Source organism: Anas acuta, chromosome 19 (genome assembly GCF_963932015.1).
Source record: "Anas acuta chromosome 19, bAnaAcu1.1, whole genome shotgun sequence".
NCBI classification, from domain to species: Eukaryota; Metazoa; Chordata; class Aves; order Anseriformes; family Anatidae; genus Anas; species Anas acuta.
This window is the reverse complement of record NC_088997.1, coordinates 10,813,391-10,835,012: the sequence shown is the minus strand read 5'-3', so window position 1 is coordinate 10,835,012 and position 21,622 is coordinate 10,813,391. Positions and strand designations below refer to the sequence as shown.

General features: G+C 44.7%; 1 protein-coding gene across 5 annotated transcripts in view; it reads left to right on the top strand.

Annotated features, from left to right (window-relative positions):
* Positions 1 to 21,622, top strand: part of TYW1B (tRNA-yW synthesizing protein 1 homolog B) — a 104,785-nt gene that overhangs the window by 28,434 nt on the left and 54,729 nt on the right. For 3 of the 5 annotated variants that reach the window (XM_068656284.1, XM_068656286.1, XM_068656285.1), the window contains 3 exons: positions 4,670 to 4,722; positions 7,363 to 7,481; positions 18,324 to 18,433. In XM_068656284.1, the coding sequence (XP_068512385.1) occupies positions 4,670 to 4,722; positions 7,363 to 7,481; positions 18,324 to 18,433 (282 nt within the window). Of the gene's footprint in view, positions 1 to 4,669; positions 4,723 to 7,362; positions 7,482 to 7,746; positions 7,871 to 12,466; positions 12,614 to 18,323; positions 18,434 to 21,622 lie in introns of those variants that run through there. The other 2 variants (XM_068656288.1, XM_068656287.1) reach the window with 2 other exon arrangements.

Sequence of the window (21,622 nt, the reverse complement as noted above, 5' to 3'; positions counted from 1 at the left end):
GTCTCTGAGACGGGAGCTGGAGTGCAGCAATTGTTACAGCTTTTCAAAATGGTCCTTACAATGCTGGTGATGGATTACTGCTGTATTGTAACCTTCAGTTCAGGCCTTTTAACCAGCACGCTTGCAAAATGGCCGGAAACTGGAAACTTTTCTCTGTAAATATTCCCCTAGTTTGAAGTTCCACTTTCTTTACTGTGTTTTCAGCTTTAAGGAATAATCATTGCTTCAAAACAGGTTTTTATTTAAGGAGATTGCTTGATAGAACCACGCTGATTTGTCAGCTGCATATTACTTGTTCTTCTGAAGAAAGCTTTCTGAAAGTCACTTTTTTTTTTTTTTTTTTTGAAGCATAACGTGACATCAGATTGGCTTTCGCCAAGCTTACAGTTACTGAATTCTCACAGGGTGTTTAAGTCTTTCTGCCTTTTGGGGTCTTTACAACCACTCATCTGCTTGATTCTTTTATTTAAAATCTTTACCTCTGTGCTTTCAAAGTCTTTAGTTGAAGCATGCTTTTGGTAGTGTAAACATCTGTACTGGAAGGTGCCCTCGGGTTTTCTCCTGGACATCTGGCCGTGTTAGGATAGTCAGAGGAATCTTAAAGTTGTGGATGTGACTATTGCAGATGCATTTTTTCGACTGCAGATATGATGCTGCTTCTAATATGTGGACAGTTATACTAGTAGAAATTTGGGTTGTCTTGGTTATTCTGCTTTCAGAATTACCGTGCTTACTCACATGTGCATGTAGCTAATCCAAATTTGGAGACGTGTTATGTGACACCGGTAAAACAATCTAGCAAAGACATCACCAAAATACCTCGATTTCCTGTAATGCGAGATATATGTGTGTGTATATATAGACAGTGGTGTCCTGCCTACGGTATGTATCTGAGGCTGAAAGTTCAGCAGTGTCCCTCAATAAATTCTTAAAATTTCAGAGAATGGACCTTTTAAACTATTTACATGATGGAGTTGAAATGCTGTAATGGTCTTAAACAGTTGCAGCACTGTTTTGCACTAGATGATGGGGCATTCACCATCTGTTACAGAGGCCATCTCTTTTGGTTAAAAGTCCGTCTGTGGTCTATTAAACTCCAGTTTGATTCTCAGGGCAAACAATCACCGAATGTTTATTGGCCTACTGCCTGATGAAACTAATTTCACCCAAAAGCTTGTTTAAAAGCTTAATTCAAGTCTTTATGACAGTGACACCGAATTTCAGTGAAGCTTGGCAGGTTTCTGGGTCATCCAAAATTTATAATCTAGTGTGCAATCAACTAAAATACACACTTGCGATCAGACATTGTGCCTTTACTGAGTAGAGCTTATTATTTAACCTGCTGGTAATTTAAGGACGCCTTTGAATATTAGGCTGTAGATAAAATAGGATGTTTCTGTTGAGCCTTAGGATCTGAAGATACGTAAGGGTTATGAGCCCAGTCCCATTGAGACAATACAATGTATTTGGAGGGTGTTGCATCCAAATACTCACTTACAGTTATTGCTCCCAATAATACTTCCCAAGAGCAAGCTTAAGAAGTAAGTGTGTGTGCTGTGAGCTCTGGCATGCATAGGTGCAGACTCTGGGGCCGTCAGTAAGGTATGATTCAGCTACCATTTGTAGAAGAGCCTTGGCAGAGGCACGATGGAGCTGTGGCACAGCTCGTGGCAGAGGTGAGCTGGCCTGAGTTTTCCCAGGGGTTGTTCTGCAGAAACTGCTGCAGAAACGTAATGGGTGAGACCCTCAAACTGGTTCTCTGGCATGTTCTTTACCAGGGCTGGTTTGAAGCTCAGCACTTCTTGGCTCTTGCATAATCCTTTGCATTTTCTTCTTTTAGTCCAAACTGGGGGCTAAAATATAGTGCTTAAAGAAACAGGCTTTAGAGTCAGAGGGACTCTGCTCACAATAGATGTAAAGAGCGTGCAGACGTGGTCGCTGATACTTGGTCTAATTTCCAAGTCTGAAAAAATGTGTCATGGTCCATGATCGCTGTGATGGCTTGGCAAGGTAACTAGACTGGCTACCAGAGCTACCCATGCAGTGAAGACTCGAATTCAAAAGCTTTGTGCAGTGCTTTTAAGAAGTTCTGCAAATATATGATGCTTCTTCCAGTAACTCTAGCTGTGACTCCTGGCAGCAGCAAATAAGATGAGTAAGCCCCTTCTCATAGCTAAAGCTGGCTGAAGTTTGTAAGCCTCTGTTTTGATGTTGAACATGTACAATTTTCTTGGCCTTTATAGGAAGCTGTGGGCGCTCCACATGGTGGAAGTTGGTCTAAGTAAGTTAAGAGAAAGCGTTGCAGCTTTGGGCTCCTGAGTTTGGCACCTTGTCCAGTTTAGCTGCTTCCTCTCTTCCCCTAAGCAACGCAGTAGTGGATTTGGGCAAGCATGCCCTAGTTCCAATTTAATTTTAATCTAAAACTCATTTTAAAGCAGCCACATTACTTCTATTGACAATCTGAGAGAATAATCTTATAGGAACACTGTTGCTGGGTTCTGAGAAATATAAGATGATGACTAGGGCTGCAGTGGTTGATATCAGCAGAGTCTGGCTTTCCCATGCTCATCATATTCTGTAAGGATATGAATTCTAGCAGTACAGGGAGGTCTCTGAGATTAGACCTTGCTGGACAAACCTTTTTGCAGAGAAATGCAGAAGAAATGAACAGGAGAGACTCAGGGTAAGAGGAGATGATGTGATACCGCCAAATTCAGTTGTGGGGATTTGGTTGTCTCACACAAGGATCAACAGGGAGATGCTACGTCCAGTCCTAGATGGTGACTTCAATATCACCCCTGGCTGTGCCGGACATCAGGTCCATATCAGAAGTGCTGATCAGGGTTATGTTGATGCCTTCTCCAGGAAAGGGCTGGATGATCAGCTTGGTAACATACCAAGGCTTTTTGGCTTGCATCAGTTCTCTCCTCCTTGCTGCATTTACTTAACCCGGGCATACGTGCAAGGAGGATGAGTTTGAAATGTTGTCCGTTCCCCCTGAGCTGAGGGGAGAGGGAGCTCAGGGCTTATTCTTGGGAGCAGACTGAAGTCTCTGAACCTTCACTTAACCTGGCTGTCCGTCCCTTTGCCATCAAAAGGGGGCCCCCACCACTGGTTTCTGCCAATCACTCCCCTTGCTATGACCCAACCGTTCACGCAGTCTCTTGGAGAGCTGATCAGGGAACAGATCAAGCTAAAACTACATTTGTCCACCCTCCCATGAGGTTAAGAAGCTGCACAAGGAGACTGGAGCAACATAAGGTCAACAAGTAAGAGGAGTCTGGTCAGATCTCTGCTGGATTTCAGTGGCGGAGTAGCGGAAGCAGCGTGCTCAAGATGCTGTGTGATTTCTTGTTAGCTGTGCATGTCTTCACACTGTTTAATTTCTAGCTGCTGCAGCTGTTACGGCATCTGCTGTCACTTTAGTTCCTGGCTGGCTTTGTGTACTTGGAGGTGCAGGGGACTTTGGGGTGCTGTCATGCTTCCCTGGGGCCATGCTGCATGAGACATGGTGACCAGTTCCAGGCAGGGTGCTTGTGCCCGTTTCCATTGCACCAGGTGAAGGCTGCTTCTGTGAACAGGTATTTTTTACCCCCTCTTGGGTAGGAGGAGCAGGAAGGAGGCTTGAGACCTGAAGTCTGATTTCCCTTGAAAGTGTTAATAAAAACATCTGCCCAAAGCTTCTGGTGGAGATGTGCTGGGTTTGGACAGCCAGGCCACACAGATGCATAAATGCTACTGCATGAGTGACACCACGAGGCTTCTCAAATCCCTCTTATTTTTATGCTGATTTCTGAAGTGATTTTTAATCCTTCAGACACATTGGTCTCTAAGCACTTTTTTCAAAGAAGAAAATAACCTAACTCAAGCAGTTTGGGTAATAATAGTACTTAGTGCTTAACAGACGCTGTAGAATTAATCCTTCTGGGCCAATAAATTTAAATAAAATTGTGTTGATCTTGGCTTAGGAGTGCGAAATGATGTGAAATCAGCTTTCCTCTGGGTGTGGAGTAGTGGCTTCCTTGCTTATCTGATTACTGTGGCTCTGTCATGGCCAGGGGAGATGGTGTGTGTGGTGTTGGTGAACCCATGAAGCTTGAGTTCAAACTGAGCCCTGTATTTTGGTTCTCTTCCACCATTGCAGTTGCACGGTCAATCAGATGTTGTTCTCCAGGCTTGGTCAGACCTGCTGAGGAGCAGGAACAGGTCTCCTTGGTCCTGAGGAAGAGTCAGGTCAGGAGTAGTTGCTTAGGGCCAGGAGAAGCTGCTGGTGCCCTGTCCTGCTCCCTTCCATGCCCCATCCCTTGGGGTCAATGCAGGTGTCCCACACCGCTGTTGCAGGGCTACCCTGTTACTTGGAGAAGTCTTAAGGCCACCCCAGAATGATTCAGAGAGCTGAGCAGTACAAATAGATCCCCTCTGGAAAAAACTGCTTCAAGCAGGCCAAAGTCCCTTGGGTGGCCATGGCCATTGCTCGGATGTGTGGGCTCCCAGAGTCAAGTGACGAGCGATGTGCGCGGGCATTGCTGATCTTGGTGTTGCGCTTGTGCTAACAGGGAAAAGCAGCACTGAGGTGGAGATGCTTAATAATTCTGTTACCCCTTATTATATTTTGTGTGTCAGCTATTTCAGGCTGAAATTGATCATTTGATTTACCTCTTGTCTTCAGGTTACAAGCTGATCGGAAGCCATTCTGGGGTGAAGCTTTGTCGATGGACAAAGGTATGCTTTTTTCTCAGTTCATAAATAAAGATAAAGCTAGGGACTTATTCAGGTATTACAACTTACATGTGAAATACCCTTTAAAAATGTGATATTACCTGCAAGAAAACATTCTGTCTTACAGGCTGTAGTTCTGCATTTCAAGCTATTAAAAACTTGCTGCTAAGAGTGAGAACATGACTGTGGCAAAGAGCTGGGAACATCATTTTCTGTTGTTGTTTTTCCCGTTTCTGCTGTCTGCTAAAATATCTCCTACCTACTAAAATATATGGCAGGAGCAGAACGCCACAGGAAAGTGGGAAGGTTTCGTCATAGGTGTGAGGTCTTCTGAAACAAAGATGACAGTCCATCGCTACGTTCAAATGAGAGCACAAGGGCACTCATTAAACCTGTTGTTCTGTGACTAAGGCATCTGATTTGTAACAGGCAATGTTCCTCCACTATTTTGCAACGCTTGCCAAGGTCTAGATAGCAAAGTAACTGTCACTAGGAGTTTTTTAAATTTAGTCTTTGGGGGTGTGTGTATCTATAGCTGTACATAATATACATGTGGGTATATATGTGTGTGTGTGTATGCATATATAGGTGGAAAAAAATCATCCCCCAAGTCCTATAGTTGTAGGCTATGTAAGCCATTAGCTTTTCAAGTAGTTTGTTTGCAGGCTTAAGACTTTTCCCAGTGGAGGTGCAGAGCCCTATAGAACAAACGTCAGCTGCTTTGGAATGTGTGTTTTAGTTGTCCTCTGCAGGTCCCTGAGAAGCACTTTGCAGCTCTGAAGTTGAAAGCTGGCCTGTAATGGTATACATTTGAGGAGTAACATTGATTTTAACGTGCTCAAGCCTTCAGCATTCACAGGATGATAAACCAGGAATCAGCATCTCATCAAAATGCCAGCGCATCTAATTCTTGAGCTGTGGCAGCGATCAGTTCCTTGGTCTCTCAGCTCTCTTTTTGCTGCATGATTAACTTTGTTTATTTTTGAAAAGAGCTCTTTGAATGGCAATCACCTAAGTGGGTGGCTGCAGTGAGGTTTTTATTGAAATGGCTGGTATCAATGAACTGTCTTATCAAAAGACTTGTTCTTGTGAACAGCTTAAAGAGCCCACCGTTGTATTGTCATGAATATTTGAGACATACTGATCCCAGTGATGCTTCTGCTGTTTACTCTTGCAAATATTTCTCTTCCATCATTTTTAGCGTCAGAGAAGGCCACGAAATGTTTAAAGAAAAACTTGTCAGACTTCATCAATGCTGTGACTGAGAGAAAACCAGAGAACCTATTTTTATTAAAGAACTGAAATTTAATGCAGCACTGTAAAGCCATTTCACAAAATAAATAGCAGCTCTGTGTGCTTAGATAGTACCATACTATTTTTAGCTTAAGCAGGAATTGAACATAAAGCCTTCTAATAAATTGAGCTGAAATTGGTTACAGGCAGTGGCTTTGACTCAGATTCACACCAATATGTGAGTGTCTTCAGGAGGTTTGTTCCAGATTTGTATCAGTGGAGAGAAGGAGCCAGGGCTACGAGGAATAGTATTAAGCAGCGCTCCACAGTGATATCTCAGATTAAAATGATTGTGTCTGTCGTATTCTGGAAAAGAGCATAAACCCTGCAAATTTAAGGCAGGGTCCAATTTGCCTGTTTTATGAAATCCATAATACAACTTGCTCTCCTAGAACTCGTGAGTCTCCTGAAACCTCTGTCATTTGAGGGATGGGTAGAATAAATGATATTTTCTATTTTGTTTAATCTTCCAGCAATGCTGTACATATGCTAGGCATTACCTATTCTTTCCCTAGTGCTCAGTGGAAACTTTCTCTTGGATCACTAGGACACTTCAGGTAGAGGAAGATAGATTAAAAGTTATTATGTTATATTTCAAATTTTCTCTGGAGAATGGTAAAGATCCTTTCTCATTTATTATTATTTAACTGAGATAATGAAAGACAGTCTTTGCTCCAAGCAACTTGCATACTAAATAGGAGACAAATTCCGGTGGGAAGGCTGCTGTGGCTCTGTGAAGGAACGTGCGATGTCCTGCTGGAGTCAGTGACTGGTGTGAATGAGGGTTTATAAGGTCAGGATATTTATTTAATTTAGTGCTAGAAGAAATGCTTTACTAGACAAATGGAAAGAATTGAGTGTTTCATAGTGCAGCGTTTAAATTGATCCTTGTTACTCTTTATTGGGCTCTTGCAATAATATTTCTTATGGCTTAAGTGGCTTTACCTGCTTTCTTCTGTTGGCTGGTTCAGTTAAAAGGTTCGGTGGAGCACAGTTATGCTTTGGTGCTGCAAGTGAGAAGATGATGATTGTCTGGATAGATCCTTACAGAAACAAGGCATTTATGGTGTCAAGTTTAAAGCTGTGTGAGAGGAAACTTACACAATCAGACTGTATGGTGATATGCCTATTAGGAATTTCTTAAAACAGACTGCATCTGTCATTATTCTGACCTGTTGCATAGCTGTGACCTGGCTCGCTGTACCCATCACAGGTGGCTGAACACCAAATTTACTAGTGATTGAAAACTGCAAATATGCCCAGGGAGCAGACTTTAAATCTTTACACTTGGTTTGGTTACAGATAATGTGTTTTAACTTTCTCAGTATTTGTGTCTTTTTCTGCTGCCAGTCGATGCTTCGAGGCCGAGGCGGCTGCTACAAGCACACATTTTATGGAATTGAGAGCCATCGCTGCATGGAAGCCACGCCGAGCCTTGCTTGTGCCAACAAATGTGTGTTTTGCTGGAGGTAAAATATTGTTGCAGTTTTGCTTTGGGGTGAGATCACCTAGTTATGTATTACAGTCTTTCTGTGCTATTGCACATGGGGAGAGGAATCCTGTACTGTGAACAGCAACACAAGAAACAGGGCAATAGCTACGTAAGAGGGATGTCTGTCCACGGTGCTAATCCTGTGCCCTGCTCTACTCAACTGTGTGGGCCAGCTGGGCTTTGTTCTGCACCACTCCGTCCCTGTCCTTATCCTCAAACATAGGGCAGCGTCATTCATGTGTCCTTTTCCACTTGGAAGTGTGAGGAGGAGGAGGAGTGAGGAAGGGAGCTGTGCTCACCCCTGCCTTCGTGCATCTGCCTGCACTCCTCCTTGGAGAGCTGTGGAGCCCATGGCTTGGGCCTGAGGTAGGTGCGTGGGGGACTGTATTTCCTAGAGGCTGAATAAGATCTGATGGCTCCCCAGCGCTACCTTCCCTAGAGCAGGGTCCTCTGCAGCCACATCTTGGGGCCCCAGCAAGTTCAGACCAGCTGGTGGAAGGAGAAATCAGGGAGACAGGAGATGGGCTTTTCTCCATCTACTGCCCACAAGTCCCTCTGCACCGTGCTCTGAAAGGGTTGGCAAGAGCCAGCACTTGATAGCAGTATGGTTCCCTTTTGAGGTCACTGTCTGGGACTGGCTTGTGGTGCTTTGGAGCACGTGGACAGACCTTCATGTTGTGCAAAGCCACCAAGGTGCTAAATATTCTGTTGTTTTCTTTGAAACTGGATCTTTTGTCTTACCTTCACACTGCAATTCACATTCTCAGTGAGTGAAAAGTGATGACTTCATAACTGTTGCCTTTCTAAAACAGTAGTTAATAAATGATTTTCCATTTTAGCTAGTAAAGTGACCCTTTTCTCGAAGGAATTACTTCACTGTCATTTCTCTGAAGGATATGAGCTTTGCCTAGATCTGAACTGTCAGCTGCTCTAGCACTGCTAACTCACCAAAACGCCTGGATTTCAGAGGGAGTTTTTTGCTAGGCAGGGGGAGTGCAGGATGGGATCGGTGAGACTGAGAAGCTCAGCAGAAATAAAAGCAATGACGTGAAAGTGTACCGAGTGGGAGGACACAGAGGTTATTCTTTGAGCTCTTTTGTCTTCTGCCTTGCTAGCTATTTCAAACCATGGGGGCTGCGCGTCCTCTGCTATTTGTCTACCCTAGGGGGCTGTCTGCCAGCAGCAGCTATTCCATCCCTGAGCCTGGGTGTCCAATGTACCAGTATTTTCATGCCGAAACAGCTGCGTTTCTGAGTACTGTTTCCTGTCTCTCACAGTCATCAAGTTCTAATAATGCAAATGTTTCAAGAGAATATTTAAATGACAGCATCCACACAAAAGTGCTGCTGAAACTTTGAATGCACTTTGACGCTGCCTTCCAGATTAGTATTAAGTATAAGCATCAGATACCACTTGTCCTGTTAAGTTTGCGTTTGGGAGCCTATTCCAGAATGTTAATTGGTGCTCTTGATGGGCTTTCATTGTATTCTGGCTTGAAAGGACAGCAACTGGCAAGTATTACCACTTTTCTTCAGAGCCTGTAATAACAATCTGATGACTGCAACAAAAAATGTATTGCTTATTCCTTTTTTCCAAGTATCAGCTAGCAGTAGTGCATTTAATTCTGCAGTGGTGGCTGTACTGCTAGGAGGAAGACCGCCATGCATATTAGTGTCCCTCTGTCCCTACACAGAAGGTACATCATAAACAGCAAATAGAAAGCAATAACATCACCAAAACATAGTGTTTTGTTCCTAGTATTGCACTGCAGACCATTTAATGCTGTTCCCCTTCAAAATGACCCAACTCTGGCATTTCTTAGCAGCAGTATCCCAGCCTGTACCTAGAGTATGGGGCTGAGCTGGAGAGGTCAAACAAGTGTAAATTAGGATAAATTGCAAAGTGTGATACCTTCCATGTGACTCATCATTCTGGAGGTGTCATTTGGCACTTTGAGAAGAATCCTGGAAACGTGTAGCTCTAATCATACTTAGTGCTGGAATGCTTTTTTTGCTAATGGTAACAACCTGAATACAAGCAAATAGCTTTCCAGAGGACTGTGCCGAAAAACTTTCTCATTCACCTTCAGTAGGTGAAATGGGTTGCAGTTGTTGGACTTGTCCATGTGGACAGCAGCTGTCTGCTCATCTCTGACCTCTGGATTTGAAGACTTAAGGTTCAGTTTGCATCTCATCTCACGGCTCATTTTATGTACACCTTAAGCTTGACATAAACCAGAACTGTCACTGAACGAAGCTTTCTCCTCGGCTTTGGCAGCGCTTTCAGACCCTGTGCTTGTGCTGCTACAATCCTTCCCATGGCTGCAAGCTGCGCCAGGTCCGGTTAGTTGGATGAAAGGAGACTTCCTCGTCCACTTCTGTCATTACCTGTTACATGTCACTGCAGTTCACAAACATCCAGCAACATCTACACAGTTCTTACTTTAAACCCACCACTCCTTGCAGATGCTTAATCACATGAGGCTGAATGCAAAATTACAAGCACCAGTGGCTGGGTAGTATAAATATATTACCTTCTTATTAGCAGTTACCATCTGTGCTGTTGGAGACATAGGAAACGATAGTTTTGATCTACAGTTGGCAAAATGTTTTTAATACAGGTTTTGTGCTTTGCTGGCCTTGTTGTGCAGCTCTGTGCACTAAGCTGCAGATAAGACTGCTGTGATTTTTTTTTTCCTTGATCCCTTTCAGGATTTTGACATTTGTAGAGGCTGCCAGTACTTCCAGCTGCACAACTCACTGCGGCTCTCCGAGGATCACTGAGGAAAAGGCCGAGGAGCCTGTTTGTTTTCTCTTCCTCACTTTGGCAAGAAATGCTGTAGTTCAGCAGCGTTCCTTGGGAATTGGATGTCATTGCAGCTGGCTGGTCATGACTGATGCCTTCTGGCCCCAGACCAGGCGTTGCGGGTGGAACCAACCCCCAAACACTTGGACAGTTGGGCTGCCTTATAAAAGATGCAGCTTGACTTGTGCTCTAGAGACCTTCCTCCTCCGGGCTGGTGGGTAACCTGCCTGTGCCCCCTGCTGGGCTGGCCGCTGGCCCTTGCTTCCATTCCCCTTGTGGCCGGTGGTTTGTTGGTGCAGGTTAGCGATGTGGCAGGTCGTTCGTTTGTGTGTTGTTCCCCTGCAAGGCGGTGCTGCAATAAAAGCAAGAGGGGGTAAAAAAAATACAAAACCAAACCCACCAAATTTCAGTTACAGCAACATCCCTAACTTATAACTGTCCCTACAGAAATCGTCCGTCGCTATCCATTATTGCACTCAGTTGGTCTCGCTGTTTGTAGTGTCTCTTTAGCTTAATTGTCTAAATGGAAATGTGCAAATGACCGAATCTCTTAATCAATTAGAGCAAGTGTGGGGACTGAGGCTTTCTGACACTGTACTGCGGCACAGCCACCAGGCAAACCTGATTTGATTATGTCCTCTGGCTGAGTGTCTAAAACACGATCAATTTTTGTGGAGCAATGGAACAGCTAAATAAGATTTAAATTAATAGGCTTTATTTTGCATCTGAGGAAGAGGCAAACCAGACAGAATAAAATATCCCATAAAGAAATGTGTTCATATTTCTTCTTTTGTAGCTTTATATTGTTTGTACCTGTACTTGAAGGCTCCAGCTTGAACTTGTACAGTAGGCAACAGCTGAAACTGTTTGGACTGTCTGCATATACGTGGCCAAAAGCCAGTGATTACAGTAAGGCCTGCAAAATGAAGAGATTAAAAAAAAATAATATTAATCTCCTACAGGAGAGGTGCTTGAAAACTGAAAACAGATCAAAACAAAGTTTATTTTTATTAAAGGACTACTCCAGAGGTGAAGTTTGTCAGGGAAATGTGAAATATGATATCAAAGGAGCTGACAGCAATGCAGATTTGTAAAATAAGTTTGGAACCTGAGCCTGGAAGTTCAGGAAGCCTTTTGGCACCTCCAGTCACCTGTTCTTGTTTCAACAGAGCGAGACTCTTCTCCCAGCATAAGTCTAATTCTCCTGTTTTTGTTTACAGAATTGTAGTAGTACATGGTGATGTGTTCACCCTTTTCAGTGTTATTTTTTTCACTGGTTTATTTACCTGGAGGTAACCATGTAAATGAAAGGGGAGGGGCAGATGGCAGAATATAGCTGGCTCATCCTTGGTAAAACCTGAGCCAATGTCACAAGTAATTTCTGAACACAATTTTTTTTTAATTTCGATAGAGTAGAGAATGTTTCTCTCAGTGCCTTTATGTGCTGCTCTGCCAGCACTGCAGTCACCCGTTGGGCATTTTTCTTGTGGAAACACTTCGGTGGGGTCCATCAGGTGAGGTGGGAGCAAGCCTCTGGGTCTCGCTTGGCTGGGGGCTTCTGTGCTGGCACACGGGAGCACTGGGGCTCTGCTGAGGCACTGCCAGTGCCGTTGGTGCTTGCTGTTAGAGCAGGATGGAGTTAGATCAGTTGCTCTGTGTGGTACAAAAGACCGCACTGCTAAGCGTGGTCCTTGGTAATGGTGAGATGCTGGTTTGCCAAATCCAGGCATGGGAGCACAGCGGTAAGGTTCCTGTCAGTGACCTTGAGGTCAATAAAGCCCCAGTGGGGCATCTACTGGGGAGGGTTCCCAGCTCACCCTGTGCAGTGAGGAGCGTTTTCATTGCTATTGTTATGTAAAAGGCTCACAGGGGAACAAAAAATAGCCTGCCAGCACCTCCTGGGGCTGAAGTCTGTGCTTTTCATCTCACAGCCGCGTGCATTTTTGTGTTCTTGGACTTGTTACTGGCTTTTGTAGCTGCCATGGCCAATCTGTGTATTTATGGCGTTAGTGGTGACTGTAACCAGATCGCTGGCTAAGGGAATGCTTACGTGTGTCTTGTTAGGTACCGTAGGTGACTTGGTAGCCAGTTACAGCAATGAGTAACTTGATGGAGCGATTGTGGGCTCTGAAAGTGACCCTGCACATCTGAGGGCTGCCTTTGGGATGGTTTCTTATGCTGTGCTGAGCACGGTGCCTGTTTCTGCTGGGAAGGAACAAAATACACCGACACAGCCCTTGGCAGGCCTCTGGGAGGTGCTCAGCAGCACCTGCTGTTCTATAAACTGTGCCCTGCTTATAAAAGGTGAGTATTTTTGACATCTGAGGGTTGGGGTGTAATTCTGCAGCATGGCCCGTCTTCTATCCTTAAGACTTCGGAAATGCGAGTTCAAAAAGGGGATTTGTCTAGAGCCTTGTGAAGCTCAGTCCCCTCTGTTTGGGGTAGCTGGCAAATCCAACCTCATCTAAAGCAATCACTGTTGTTAGTGCCACGAGTTGTAGGCAGTTGTACCATGACTATCTCAGGAAAAATTGCACCTTGTGATTTGGCAGCACGTTGAGGGGGGAGCATCATCAGCACTCCCCTGGAGCTGGAGGGAGGTCAGCTGCAGCGTGTTCTAGGGAAGTGCTCTGAGCTGCTGGATTTGGGATGAAAAAATACATCAGCCATGGGTTTTTTATGTTTCTGAAAAATCTTTTTTTTTTTTTTTTTTTTTTTACCTAAATTGATTTCAAAACATGGATGTCCAAGTTTTCTTGCTAAAATACTCACTATTGTCACTGTTAAAATGAGTTTTCTTTGGATATTTAGATATCCAAAATTTGATTTTGGACTTATTTCCCCAGTGTTTTCTTCTCTAAAATATCACAGAATCACAGAATTTCTAGGTTGGAAGAGACCTCAAGATCATCGAGTCCAGCCTCTGACCTAACACTAACAGTCCCCACTAAACCATAGCCCTAAGCTCTACATCTAAACGTCTTTTGAAGACTTCCAGGGATGGTGACTCCACCACCTCCCTGGGCAGCCTGTTCCAGTGCCTCACAACCCTTACGGTAAAGAAGTTCTTCCTAACATCTAACCTAAAACTCCCCTGGCGCAGCTTAAGCCCATTCCCCCTTGTTCTGTCACCAGGCACGTGGGAGAACAGGCCAAATAGCTTATTCCTACATTCTGCTGAGTTAATGCCATGTGTTTTGAATGTTTTTTGCCAAATTTATTCATTATAAACTATTTTTCTTACTCCTAAACCTAACAAAAGACTTCTCAAAGCAACACAAAAAAAATATTTAATGGGAAGTTTCTGTAGGTACATTGTTCCTTTTTCTCTGACAACAGTCTAGATAAGAACAAAAAACTAAAAATGCCTATCAACTTACTTTTTTCTTTTTAAAGTGAGTGTTGTGTGATTTGTAAAACAATTTGAGAAATGAAGTCCCTGGTGCATCCTCTGCAGAGGGCAGGTCCAGGTGAGCCTGTGTCGGTCCTGCTTGATGGCTGCGTGCTGCCTGTGCTTAGAGGCACGAAGCAGTGCTCCCCTCGCAGCATGCTGCAGCGTTGGTCTGCAGGGGGACTGGTAGAACCAGGCATCCCTCCTCACTGTTGTTTTGAGGCCATTTGTGATTCTGCATGCCTGGAGAACAGCCTGTCCTCGCTATCCCATCCCTCGTGGAGGAGGCGCTCCCCAGCTCTTTGCCTCCCTGCGCTGCGTTTTGCAGCCAGTGGCAGGTTACGGCGGCTTGTCACCAGCAGGGCGGTGATGTCCTCGGCCAGCGGGTGATCTGTTCCTAATGGCATGCTGTGGGTTTGCATCTCCAGAAGTGTTGGTTCCACCTAGGGCTGTGGCAAGCCCCCCTCCTGTGCTGCTCAGCTCTAAGAAACCGCTGAATGGGGCCAGTTCCGCACACGCCCTGCAGCTGTCCTTCTGGCCAGGTCTGGTGGCCTTCTGAAGCAGTGGCGACTGATCGCAGATCTAAGTTTTCCACCACTCTTTAAAAATAGTGCCTTCTACAGAACATTTCCTCGGTCAAATTGTGAAAATATTGGGTAAATCAGAGTCCAAAGCTTGAACTCTTCTCTTTCTCCTTTGCCTACAAGGTGGCCACCACACCTACGTGGTGGTCTTGGTGTGAAATGTTCTCTGTTGGCTGTTATCATCTGCAGGCTGTCTTCTCAAGGGGGTGTGGAAATCACAAACACTTAATCCATTGAGTCCCAAGGAATTCAAAGTTAATAGGGGCTGATACAGAAATCCTTGATTCCTGCTAAAGCAGGCGTTGCACTTGCAGTCTTGTAGTCTTTTTGAAGTTGCATTTCTGTGTTGGCCACACGCTTTCAGCTTATTGCTACCCACCGTGATGCTCCGTCAGCTGGTTCATCCAGCACATTCCAGGGCAAGGTTACCACCCGAGTGAAAACACTTTTTAGAGAAGTATTGTTAACTTGTCCTTTCCTAGTCTCATCTGGTTTGTCCCTTTGTCATTAGGAAGAAGAGGTGCCAACGCTCCTTGTTATCACGGAGGAACAAGCTTTGTGTCCTTGTGTATTGGCCAAACTTTCCTTGGTTGTCTGCTTGCTCCTCATGTCAGTACAGGGAGAGGCTTTCTTGTTGGCCCTTTTGTACATCCTTTGCTAGGTGTATCATACTCTATGCATTGATCTCTCTGATTGTGACCCTGTGTTCTGAAGTTCTTCCTTTTTTTTTTTTTTTCTCAGCTGGAGGATTGCAAGGTTGCAGAAGAGCCTGTGATTCTGCTGGATTGGTTTCTTGTTACACTTTGCTTTATATTGCCACAGTTGCACTTCTGCCTTAATAGGGTTTAAAAACCTTCTAGTTCTCCAGAGCTCCTTTGCCCTTCAACATTTCTCCTCTAGGACCTCACCTGCTGGTTCTCAGGGATCATTGAGATCTGCTGTCTTGAACCCTCTTATTTTTGTTCTGCTTTTCCTTCCTGTCCCTTTCTGGGAATTGCGTACCCTGTCCTTTCATGATCACTGCCCCCAGTGTTTCCTCACCTTCGTGTTCTCTGCCAGGTATCGACATCAATCACTGGAGTAAAGGATACTTTATACCTGTGCTATGGTTTCCAACAAAGTCTCTTGAAAGGCTTCATAATGCTAACCTTTGCTCATAGAAGAAAGCAAACATTTTAAAAGAGGGTCATTGGTTTCTTCTGGCCATGCTGGGAGTTGATTGCAAAATAAACTTTCATTTTAGAGCCCAGATTTTCAGGCTCTCATCCTAAGACCATCTGTACTCATGGTTTCACCCTGACAAAAGAAAAGAGGCACAAACTCAGACACTTCGGGTCATTTTAAAAGGATTTCCTTTATAAACAAGCTGTGGTTTCTTAGCAGGGAGAGAACAACTCTAGTTTTGTAAAGAAGTAGTTGTAAATTCCCCTGGCATTTTCCACAGTTAGAATTAGCGGTGTTGAATGAACCTGTCCTGAAAATAAAGCAAAAGCTGCCTTACTGAAATCGTGCCCTGGCAACTGGGGGTGGGGATGCAGTGCCTCACCGCAGCACCCGCCTTTCTCACAGAGGTCTGATTGGGGGCTTGCTGGTGACACTGCCAGATAACACTGGTAGATCAGAGATATGAGGAGCGCAAACCAGCCTTGGTTGGTGGCAGTCCTTACTAGCTGGGGAAGAGCTGGAGTGAGCCGAGAGCTTGCCGTCATCGCTTTGTCTTAGTGGGGTGCTGGGATGGCGATGGCTTGTCTCCAAAGGGTCAGGTGAATGTGTTAGAATTTGAGTCAGGAACAGTAAGAGCTTTCTAGTGTGTGTGTGGTTTTGGGTAGGACTTCTTTGTGTGCGGTGTTATTTTGGGATGGAAAGGAGTATCACGCTTAATTACCTGCTCAAGGCTTGAGTAGCTGGTGAGGCAGGGGATGCAGGGCTGACAGCCTGCAGGGGAGTGGGAAGGTGGCGGGGAAAGCCGGTCTCTGCTGGGGACTGCGAAACAATCTCATCAGCCACAAACCCTTGCTTTGTGCCCTTGGAGAAAAGAAGCTGCTTTTTGCCAAATGAGCTTTGTAGACATGACCCGGTATGTTTAATAAACAGAACGTGCTAAAAATTCAAGGGCTGTTAGACACTAGTAATTAATAGTTGTCCAGTGTGCATTAAGAGCCTGTTGATCTTCTGCCAGCTTGCCCTATTAAATATATGGGGTACAAGCTATGTAGTTAAACATGTAAGTGTTTTATAAATGCCTTTTTATAGTTGGCATTCAGAAAACTTTCCATGTTGGCAGCGTTTAAAAAAAAAAAATGCAAAAAAGCTGTTTTTGCTTAAAGCAGCTTTGAGATGGTGAAGCAGTTTGAGAGTAGCATTTGAATCTTTGCTCTTGAAGCGGGCACAGCAGCATTTGGGCTAGGGTCTGTTCTTGTTGACTCTGGAGCTAGAATTTGTGTTTTAGCACTGCTCAAGTGGAGCTGCAGCCAGTGGGAATCTTTTGATGGTCTTCAGTAGGCCATTTCCTTCTAAAAAAGCAGCCGTTTCTTTCTGGAAAAAGTGCCCTTGTCTCTCTTTTCTCCTTTAGTTAAATGCTGAATGTTATCTCCTAATGCCCTTGGAGATGGAAGGAGTGAGTGAGGCAGGTAACCTCAGTCCTCTCCATGGCTGACTTCCAGGGATGATGAAAGCAGTAGAGAAAAGAGATCAGCTGGTTATAAGACTGAGTTTCAAGAAGATGCATTGCTTGATGTTTTCTTGTCCAGACCTATATTGATCTAATAACGCTATTTTGAAAGGCACAGCAAGTATATACTACTCTTCTTTGATTGCATTAGTCAGTAAGCCACAGTAGAATTGGTAGGGGAGAAGTAGAAAAACTTTTGTAGTGTATTTTGGGGAACAAACAGGAGAGGGCAGAGAGAACAAGGAGGTGAAAACACAAATTCTTTGGTTTTCTTAGTGCAGCCTTTAGACGTCTTCCTACCCCTGTTCGATACTAATCTGAGTGCAGCAAGGTTAGTGGGAAGTTCCTCTCACCAGGGAGAGGTCCATGCTCTTGTACAGGCTCTGCTTGGGGTGGAGTTGTCCAGGAATGAGCATGTTGGTTTGTGGGGTTTCACTTGCTGGTCTGGATTAGGTTCTTCCAGATAACTTACAGTAGCTGAGTAATATCCTCCCATGGCAACGAATAAAGGCACAAGAAGTTTCAGGTATTTTCCAGGCACTTGAATGGTCGACTCACCTGAGTATGCTTTTTGCATTTTTGAGGAAAGCAAAATGTGGGTACAGTGAGTGGTCTTCTCTGCATAGGCAAGGTGGGCTTCCTATCCCAGTTCAACACAGCTGTCCCTCAGAGGGACGATCAGTGTTTTTTGTCCCTGCAGTCAGTTTGATTCCTAAATTAACACTTAATTTTTCCCTTTGGGTGTCAGAAACTGGGTGGCAGGTCTCAGAAGTGATGAGAAGCCCCTACTGAGTAAATCTGGGAGACTAACTGGATTCACCAGAGATGAATCTCAGGCATACTGCAGAATTCCCAGAACCTTTATGTGTTTTGAGTAGCCTGCTATCATCTGTTTTGTTACTAGTGTTAACCAAAGATTGGCTTAGAAGTAAATCCTTTCCTTCTTAGGGTAATAGTTTGCCTTTCCAGAATGGATCTATAAGAGTCTTAGGATCTTCCTTCTTAAGTGCTTTATGTAGCTGTGGTCAGAAGAGGAGGTAGAGCTGGTTTTTCTTTCTTTAAAAAGAGGTCTTTCTGGCTGCAGAGCGTCATTTTAACTTCTTAAAAACTTTTTACCAATGATTCAAAATATGTATGCTGATGTTTATACTAGACTACAAGGTCCATTCTTTCTGGAGAGGACCAGAGTCTGGGAGGAGAGGGGTAGAAGACTGGTGTTCAAAGGTCACATCTGAGAGTTGTTGGAAGCAGGATCTTGCAGATAATTTGCTCTTGTTTTTCAGTCATATTAAACAATACCAGAGTCCCCAGGGTGATGGATGGCTTCGTACAAATTGCAGTGAATAACTCAGTCTCTTTTTCCTTCAGACATCACACAAATCCAGTGGGCACAGAGTGGAGATGGAAGATGGACCAACCTGAAATGATCTTGCAGGAGGCTATTGAGAACCATCAGAATATGATTAAGCAGTTCAAAGGTAACCTTTCTTACTCTTGTCCATTAATGATACTTTGGGAAGATAATCAGCAGCACCACCTTCAAAGTTTAGATTAAAACATTTTGGTTACCTGCAGAATGCTGGTAAGGAGGCATAAGATTTATGATCTCAGAAAGATAGGCAAATAGGAAACTTTGTGGGTGTACTTATTACTTGTTTTTGGAAATGTTCTGTCTTGTTTTTGAACTTAGAACATGAGTCAGCTGTTGGGAATCTACTGCTGCCTTGAGGGAGTACAGTGGAGTTGCCTGTTGTGCATCCTGGCAGTGACATCCTTTCTTTGTGTGTACAGAGGCTTCTGCAGTGGCTGAAGCTAGCCCGCATGATGAGTGATGTTGATTCCTATACAAAAGTGAGGGCAGGTGGAAGGCAAAAGGAATCAATTTCTAAACTGAATAGGAAATATGCTGTCCAGCCATATTCCCCTGAGAGCATTTGTTACCTCTGAAACTTCCAGGCTGTATTTTCCTCACTTATAAGTGAGAGGTAGCATTCAGGATGATGATATTTATTAAGAATTATTCAGTATATTTGTGTGCAACTCAAGCTGCAGTTGTTAGGCAGTTTTGAAAATTACTGTATTTTGCTTCCAATATCAAATCTTCATGAGTTCATTCACTTGCTATATATCTGTATATATAGAGATAGAAGGCTGTTAGTTTTGTTTTGTTTTTCCCCCAGATGTGTGTAATAAGCTTGGTCTTTTTGCCAAGGTCAGCGTTGTGTGCTCAGAGGACTGGCCAGCTTGGCAGGGCAGGTCTAGAACTCTGCTCTTCCTAATTGACAGCAGAGGCTGCGTGAGCAGCAGGAGTGAAATGAAGCGTCCATAAAACGTGCAAGATGAGCCTCAGTCTTGGCTGTCATTTTGGGAGCCCGTTTGTTTACGTTGGCTGTGCACAGAGAGAACCCAACGGATTAAAAAAGTGACAGGCAAAAAAAAACTTGTGTCAGCGGAGGGGAGTTGCTCTGTCTCACTCATTGGACTTATGTAATAGGCAGAAAAATAACTCAAGCTGGGGCCTCATGAGCTTTGTTTTACACATTCATGAAGTGGCTGGTTTGAATCATCTTGCAATCCCAGACCAACAGCTCCAGGGAAGCCAGCTCCCTGGGAGCTCCCGTTCTGAGCTGAGTGGTTAGCAGCAAGAAGAACAAGACCTGGCTGCACTCTGCCCCTCGCATGCAGCCCACTGGGTTGGGTTGCAGTTCTATTGCTCCTCAGGAGAAAAGTGACGGTGCTGTAGTGTAACAGGGGAAGAGGATGGTAGTTTGGTGGGGAGGTTTTCCTTACAGAAGAGCTAGTGAGAGGATTGGAGGCACAGCAGGAGTAGTTTGGTGTCAGTAGTGAATCTTCCTTCAGTTCGAGCAAAGCACAGCTCCTGGTGCTCGAGGCAGGGCAGGGTGTTAAGATGTGCAGGTCTCACATCCTAGCTTTGGTGGTGTTCCTTTTGTGCTGCAGCTGGGTGGGGAGAGTGCTTGGGAAGGGCAGAACACCTGCAGCAGTGCTGCCTGGCTGGCCCAGAGCCGCTGCAGGGTTTCATGGCAGCCTGTTAATTCAGCTGCTGGGATGCAGTGCCAGCACAGCAGGGGTTTGGGTACAGGTGGCTCATCTGAGTGAGGAGCCTGTAGGATGTCAGATTTCGTCTGGAATGCAGTAACAGTTAAAGCTATAAACAAAGCAGTATTCATGCTTAATACTTACAGCACTGAGCACTTCTCAGAATTCAGTCTATTCCGGATAGCCAGGCTATTAAATTAGTTGAAATGTGGCTGGGCAAGCTAAAGGGATCATGATCAATAGCTTGAAATCTGGTTGGTGGCTGATAACAAGCAGGGTAATTCAGGTGTTGATCCAGGAGCCTGTGTTATACATCTCCATGAGCGGATGATGAGACTGAGTACACCCCCAGCAGCTTTGCAGGCAATACTAATTTAGGGGGGGTGACAGGCACACTGACCAGCAGAGCTGTACTTCAGCAGCACCTCAAGAGAGCTGCTTTTTGGGCTGATGGGGACACATGGAGCTCAGCAAGAAGCGGAAAGTTCTGTTGTCACTGCTGGGAGGAGACCCTCCTGCTATTGTAGATGAAGGGACAACAGAGTCAGGTTGCTGTTTGATAGATTCAGGCTGGACATAAGAATAAGCTTGCACAGGGAAGGTGGTGCAGCTCTCGGACAGGTCCTCAGAGAGGAGGGGAGACCGTCCAGCCTTGGAGGCTTTCAGGTCTTCTAAGCAAATCTGTTACTGCCCCAGTAGTGTTGGCAGCTGTCCTCTCTGAGCAGGAGCCTGGCCCAGACACCTGTGGCAGTCCCTTCTGACCAGTAGTTCTGTGACTTGTGTTATACCTGTTAAAATCAAAAGTCCTGAAAGAAATTAAAAATATATATCCTCTTTTATCAGGTAGGACCTGAGTTCAAAATCGTCACTTCACTTACGTTCACCTTGAAAAAAGCCACGTGCTGTTTCAGATGATGACTGGGTTTGCCTGCAGTTTGTGATGGAGCACAGGGTGCGTTTCTGTGTGAGTCAAGGGCAATTCCTGCATGCAGTGTTGGTGCACTGCAGTGTGATGGAAACGTTGCTCCTGTATGGCAGGACATGTGTTCTTGTTTGCATTACAAGAAGGTGAAAAGCAGCTTATTCTGCAGCTGTTTGAAAGCCCTGCCTTCTGAAAGCTAAGTACAGGAGTTGGTTTAAACCCAACTTCGAACTCTGGAGTAACCCTCTTCTCTCCATGATACACCTTGATGCATTCCCAAAAAGGGCTGGGAAGGAGGAAAGACTCAAGCATGACTTGGCAGCATCTGAAAGTATTCCCAGAGTGTTGAGAGGTCTGTAAAGACAGTCCAATTCTCTCTTCTGGAGCGTATTTTCCATTAAATAGATTCCCAAACGATGCCTGAAACTTGCACACGCTTCCTCAGCACAGTTATCCTTGACCTGGAACTGTGAGAGGAGAATGACTGGAGGGGGGGGGAAAAAAGCTCTGGACTAGAACTGTGTCGCAAAGTGGAAAAAAAAAAGGGGGGGGGTTGTTACTGCAGAGTAATAGATGGTAATGTACTCCCTGTCTTGGGAGCCTAAGAGCAAGTGTTTTCAGGAGAAGAAAAACAGGAAAAAATTAAGACCAGTAGCTAGCTGTTACATTTTGTGAATTTTACACTGTT